Source organism: Cavia porcellus, unplaced genomic scaffold (genome assembly GCF_034190915.1).
Source record: "Cavia porcellus strain 051 isolate PalLab524CR breed Dunkin Hartley unplaced genomic scaffold, mCavPor4.1 scaffold_2, whole genome shotgun sequence".
Lineage (NCBI taxonomy): Eukaryota > Metazoa > Chordata > Mammalia > Rodentia > Caviidae > Cavia > Cavia porcellus.
In genome coordinates, this window is record NW_026947485.1 from 100,592,551 (window position 1) to 100,599,488 (window position 6,938).

Genomic DNA, 6,938 nt, shown 5'->3' on the forward strand with positions numbered 1-6,938 from the left:
ACCAGGACTGCACCAGGCGGGAGAATTTTTAGAGGCGGCTCAAGTCCAAGATGGGTAGAAAGTTGACCCTAGGGCGGGGACATTAGCCCCTCAAAGGCTGACAGGGGAGGAGGCTCTCTGCGGACAACCAAAGCTTGGTCCCGAAGGCATTTAAAGGACGAAAGTGGGGTGGGGCCGATCACACCTTTTGCTGCTGGCGGGCTCGCAGATGGAGCACCCATGAGTTTCGGTACAGAGCAGCCCGCCCAAGTCCAGGAGCGGCTGGACATGGCAGCGTATTGTGACGGCCTAGGCGCCTGCTCTGGCCCACAAGGTCAGGCTGGGCCGGTCGCGCACTCAGCAGGGTACGTGCGCGGTGACTTGGAAATTGCAGGCGGTGGCCCACGCCTCTGGATGAACGCGCCGCCGGCGTTTAGCCCTTCGCCCTACGCGTCGGGCACGGGAACCCCACAACCCTATGCGGCCCCTAGCTATGCAACCCCAGGCCAGCTCCTCGGAGCCGCGGGCGGTCTGGCGGGCACTGACCTCGCGTGGCTGGCCCTCTCCGGCCAGCAGGAATTGCTGAGGCTGGTGCGACCGCCCTACTCCTACTCCGCGCTCATCGCCATGGCCATCCAGAGTGCACCCCTGCGAAAGCTGACACTCAGCCAAATCTACCAGTACGTGGCCGGCAACTTCCCTTTCTACAAGCGCAGCAAGGCGGGCTGGCAGAATTCCATCCGCCACAACCTGTCTCTCAACGACTGCTTCAAGAAGGTGCCCCGCGAGGAGAGCGACCCAGGTAACCGTGAGGGCCCTCTCGCCCGGCCAGGTCTCCACGGCTTCCAGTCGCGGGCTCTTCAGGGGGTGATCAGTCTTGGACAACACAGTACCTCATTGCACAATCCTTGGGAGGGAAGTTAGGGCAGAGGGACAGAAGGCAGTGGAACCTGCGCACCCTGATTTCCAGTCCAGGCCTCTGGGCGCTCTTAATATATGCGATCTTTGAAGGAAGAAGTTGGAGAGGCTTCCCTCTGGGTGACCTTGGGAGTTAAGTCTTTGGGCGTCCAGGCACTTCCCTGTAAAATGGGAAAGGCATTCTCTTCCTGGGGCTCTAACTTAGCTCCTGCCTCGGTTCTTCTGGTTTTTTATTTTTTTGATCCTTCTGGAATGTTCAAGTTCTTTTAGTCTGTCTCAGGGGCCCTTTCGGGGAGCAAAGCTTCATCTCCAGACTTGGGAAGGGAATAGGGGTCCTTGATCTCCGCAGTGGCATGTTGGGGATGGTCTGCTAATGCCATGCTTTCTGAACGGGGCTCTTTCTTTGCAGGTAAAGGCAATTACTGGACCCTGGACCCCAACTGCGAGAAGATGTTTGACAACGGGAACTTCCGGAGGAAAAGGAAGCGCCGAGGAGAGGCAGGCACAGCCTTGCCTCCAGGAGCCCACAGCCCAGGCGGAGCGAAGCCGGCGGCGCTGGAGCGCTCGGGCGCGGCCTCCCCGGACCTGCAGACCTCGCCGTCCCCGCCCGCGCCTGACGCCGCCGCCTGCTTCTCCAGCTTTTCCTCCGCCATGGGCGCCCTGGCCGGCGGCTTGGGGACCTTCTCCGGGAGCCTGGCGCGCGACTTTTCTATCGCCAGGCCGCCGATGGTCGCGGCTCGAAGACCCCAGACCCCAGGTTCCGCGTCCGGCTTCGCCCCTGGCCACCAGACGGCGGCCGCGAGCTTTCGCGTCAGTCATTTTGTCTACAGCCTGGAAGGAACCGAAGTTTGAAAGAGGCTGGCCAGGGTGCTGGACGCAGAGATGCTGAGGTCAGGCCCCCGATCCCACCTGACGTAGCCCCCTGAGTGTGCACTGCCTCCAGCACCGCAGGAAACTTCGCCGAGTGACAGCTCCGCTGGTGGCCTGCTGTGAACTAGCCCCATCCCTAGATTCAGCTCACCTGGACTTTCCCAGCTGCACAATGGAGGGCCCCTCTTAATAGGCCCACGGATGGGAAGGTGTTGGGCTCCACTCCCATTTGTATTTACTGAGAAGATATCCTTGTGACAGTCAAAGAGCCTAGTCACTGGGGAGATTACTTTTGGTCTCTGTACTTCCGAAAGGAATTGGGGGCCCAGTCTGTTGACCTAGATCTTTAGAGCATCTAGCATTCTCTGGAGCTGTGGGCCCTGGGGGAGGGGGATTCCCAGGTCAAGGTGTCTGTTTTGGAAGAGAGCACAGAGGGGATGCCTTCAATTTGGAGCGGGCCTTTTGTGAGCCTGTCTTTCCACGGGGTCACGAATCTGCCCACTGGGTTCATCACTGCCTCTCCTGCTGGAAATGTGCACAGCGCTACTGTGTGGGACCTGGTAGTGATTCTGATGAAGAATGTGTGGCAGGAGGATTAGGAAACTTGGATAGATCAAGCCAGGAGTTGCCGCGAATGAGACCCTGATCACATAATTTCATTGTGCCCTGGTGGTGGTAGAGAAGCATACTCTCTGATGTGGCAGCCAGGCTGCTACATCCATGAGGGCTTGAACAGTGTAGTGGACTGGTAGTTTGAGATCTCATGATGCTAGCTAACCAAATTTATAATCACCCCATAATCTCTCTTGGACTGCAATTAATTTTTTAGGTCCACTAAAGAAGAAATTCCACAGCTTATAAATAAAATAATTTTGACTTGTGAGTTTACTTTTAATAGAATAAATTGCTAAAAATAAGCACCAATATGTGTAGCTATAGCCATGCCACTATTACCAGCATCCCTAGTTTAGATTCTGTCTTTTTAAGAATGTCGGAGAGAATTTTTTAATTAAATTTGATAACAAAGGGAAATTTGACAATTAGTAGAGCTTTTGCAAAACTGGTTGATAAGGTACATATTACATATGCTGCAAACTGCTAGAATTTGATGTTCTTTTTCTCCTAACAATAGATATATTATTAAAATTGAGGGAGAATACTTTTGAAAAAGAAATTGTTCAACTTTTGGTTTGCCTAAAAATCAATTTTTGATGTTTAAAGGTTATTCATTCATTCAATATAGAGCTGATAATTAATGGTACATGAAATAGATGAAATCTTTATGAGGAAGCACAATTAAAAACAATCTCAGCAGTACAAGATATTTGGAAAATGGTGGAGTCAGATTCCAACCAGAATTCAACTCTCCTCTATAATTCAGTCCTTGTGTCTGGATATATATTCTGGATTGAGCCCCGCACCAAAACACATTCTGTGGGCCCTGCCTGGTACAGTTAGCTTTAGATTTGTTACAGTACGGACCATGCCACGTGACCATGCCAGGCACAGCTGCAAAGACACCAGAAAGATGCAGTTGCTTTGAACTTGGGCCACTATGTGGCCCTCAAGACCACTTATACTCTCTCTTATACTTCCTTTGTTACCTGTAAAGTTCAGATTTTTTCTGAAATTCAGATTATAGTATTATTATTATAATATTCCAATTTTGTTTTAATGCAAAAGAAAGCACCTCTGACTATGCTATGGGCACATGACGGTATGCTGTTGCAACATGGTCTTAGGAGTAGTAAACAATACTGTAACCCTGAATGATTTCAAATACAGAAACAAGCTTCCAACTTGAGAGGGAAAGGAAATGCCCAGATGTTGGACTGCTAAACATTCTCCCCATTGTCAAACAATAGCATTAATTTGAAAACCAAAGAGCATAATAATAAAGTAATCCAGGGTGTCTGGAATCCAATTGGTCATTGACTGAACAAGAGTCCTTGTGCAAGAAGAGTCATTCCCAGTGAAGGTTTGCAATTCCTTAAAAGTTTTGAGAATGTGCAATAGTGTTTTTAAAAGACAGAAACCTGGGTTTCAAAATATGAGTTTATGTTCCACCTGTTCACTAGCCATTAAATGTGTTTGTTTATGAGGAACATAAAGTTTTGCATTTTAAACAATGCTGCCTTGGATATTAATCCACGTTCAGTCTTTATCTGTATCCAGTACAATCAAGTATCATTGTCATTCAGGGATCCAGATTGCAGTGATTACTACAACTCTTTAGTGAAACAGAAAAATACGTTCATGCCCATTTTACACTGAGTTGAAGGCTCGATGATCTAAAGAGCTACAAAATCTCCTGACACTAATGCAGACATTATGTAGCCATATTCAGAAATGCACCTGTATACAACGTGCACACATATCACAGATCCCTGTCTTGACCAGGATCCTTAAGGTCAAAATATGGATGACAGCATCTATCCCATGGATAACCTCAGTATCCTATGGAAGAGTATTTTTAAATGATACTCTGAAAATATCACATTTATATCCAGGATTTTACTAGGTAGGAAAGGAACATGTAAAAACATCATAATATGCAATAGAGGTTATTCCCATGTAACTTAGTAAATGTAACTCATTCAGTAAATCTTTATAGAGTTCCAACTGTGAACCTAGCTTTGTACCGTAAATAACTTGGGCCCATTGCTGCTCTCAGAATATCCTTAGGCAAGACCAAGATAAATGAGCTATTGCAAGCAAATAGTAGCTATTTGACTCAAAAATCTGACTTTATGATCAAGTGGATAAATCACCTCAGTGTAAACACACAACTCCAAATCTCCAAATATAAGATTGTGGAAATTTCGCTCGTTTGCTTGCTTATTTAATTTTCTGTACTTCTGAACTATATTCCCAGCCCCTTTTATTTTTTTGAGACAACATCTCACCAGTTTTCCCAAGCTGGACTTGAATTTTTGATCCTCCTATCTCAGCTTTGCAAAGTAGTGGAATTATAGGAATGGGCCACCCCACCCAGCAGAGATTGTCTTTTAAATACACTTTACTGTGTTCTCCAGTCTGCTGGTTCAGGAAGTGTTTGATTTCTGTTCCATAGCTGCATTGTGATTTCAGTGGGGACCTGAGCATTGCTCTAGCTGGAGGAGGTCTGATCTGCTCAGTGCTGCACAGCAACATTTTAGGCACCTTAACCTTAAGACTTATCCTCTTATCAGAAGCTCTGTCACCAGGTGATGACAGGAGATAGCAGCTAAAGTGACCAGACATAGCTTTTCTCTAGGTCTCTTAGGTATAATTCCTTTGGTGCATCCCTCCATTATTGATTGAAGTTTTAGGAAATCTTTTAATCTGTTATGATTGTTGCTTTTTTTTCTTTTTTGTACCGGGAATCAAACTCAGGACCTTGCACTTCCCAGGCAGGCTCTATGCCACTAAGCTATATTCCCAGCCCATAAATATTTTAATCTGCAAAACAGCAGTATTCAAAGTTAACTGCCTGGCTCCTAAAAGAAACTATTTTCTTTGGTCAGCTTTCATCATTGGCTGAACACAATGGGAATGGGAAATGTGTTTCATTTCTCTTGATTCACAGAAGGAAAATGAATAGTGTGTTAAATTGGACGTTTACAAAAAAATTCAGAGTTGTATTGCTGTTTTAATCCAGAGCAAATTAAATCTGTGAGTTTCCAGGGCTGTTTCTATTCCCAAGAATCAAGGTCACCCATTCATTCATCTGACATACTGACCATCATGTCAGGAACTTTGTTAGATTAGGATGTAGCTCAGTGGTAGCACACTTGCCTAGCATGCACAAGGCTGTGAGTTCAATCTCCAGAACAGAAGACAAAAAACCCTGCCACATATTTAATGTATATTATTTCATTAAGCATTCACAACCCTGTTGTGCAAGTATTATCATCCCCACTCCACTGACGCAGCAACTGAGGTTCAGACCAGTGCAGTGACTTGTTTACAAGTGGTCACAGATACTACTGTGCTAAGACTGCAGGTACCTATCTACCCCTGCCTCTGATTTCCCTGCCTCTCACTTAATCCTTCAGGTCTAGAGAAATCTCATTTTCTAAGATTCTTTCCCTAATAGTCCAGGTCCAAATTATGTGCTCCTTTGGTGTGCTCCTACAGCTGCCGGACATACTTTATTATCCCCCAGAAAGCAAAGCCCTCCCTGCATCTACTTTTTTAGCATATGTGGGATGGTGTCATTTGCCTTACCCTTCATTAACATCTCCAGTGCCAGGCAATGCCGACATACAGTAGCAGTTGAATGAATGAGTGAATGAATGAATAAATGCATGAATGTATGTGTATCATTGCACCCTAAACTTCTCATACCCTTTTCCACCCTACACCCTGTCTCCAGTCTCCTGTGATGGGTCTAAGTCCTCCTTACATGGGCCAGGCCTTTTTATGAACCTAGAGATAGAACCAAGTGTGGGACCCAGCTCTGGAAACAGTGGTGTGCTATGCAGCTGATTCTGGAGGGCTTTGCACTGTGTTAAGGAACTCACAGCTAGAGGATAGGAAATTCAGAGCTAATACTCAAGATGAAGCCACTAAAACTGATTAGTTCAGGCATGTTTCCCTTGGAACACAAAAGTGACTGTAATGATTGAAAATCATGTCACAGAGAACCTCGGTTGACACTGTATTCCTACCCTGATGAGTAGTTAGACAACTGTACCTCCATCTGAGGCATATTCCAGACTACCCTTCCTATCTATACTTGTGTGAAGGCAGAACAGGGCCATGCTCCCAACCGGGCAGGAAGAGCAGTTGGTCACATTTCTTCTCCTTCTACAAGGTCTAAAAGTTGAGCAGTACATCAAATGTATGTCCAACTGGTAATTTTTACTAAAGTGCCGAGGAGCCTGCTTGTCTCTAAGCCTCTAATGGTTCCTGCAATCCATCACCTGTCCAGAGGCCCTCGCTTCTGCATGCCTCAGTGACTGAGATCCGCCTAGGGCACCCATTAACTTCAGCACCTGAACTAAAACACTCCTGACTCTAAGGACTAAACCTCACTCTGTGCTTAGCTGAGACCACTTTATCCCGAGGAGCCTAAGGGCAGGGCAGGTCGGGGGACAATTCTGTACTTCTGGAAAGAGCAGAATTAATACTTTAATGTAAGGTTTCTGTTTCAGGGTTCTTGGAATCTGTGCAACTTCCTCCTTCAT

The 6,938-nt window shown here is 46.6% G+C and overlaps 1 protein-coding gene across 1 annotated transcript; it reads left to right on the plus strand.

The window, feature by feature from the left end:
• Positions 1-267: 267 nt before the first annotated feature.
• Foxi2 (forkhead box I2) lies at positions 268-3,862 on the plus strand. Its single transcript, XM_003479809.3, has 2 exons — positions 268-781; positions 1,307-3,862. Exons 1-2 carry the CDS (start codon positions 268-270, stop codon positions 1,747-1,749), a joined length of 957 nt encoding a protein of 318 aa, XP_003479857.1. The 3' UTR covers positions 1,750-3,862.
• The last annotated feature ends 3,076 nt before the right edge of the window (positions 3,863-6,938 follow it).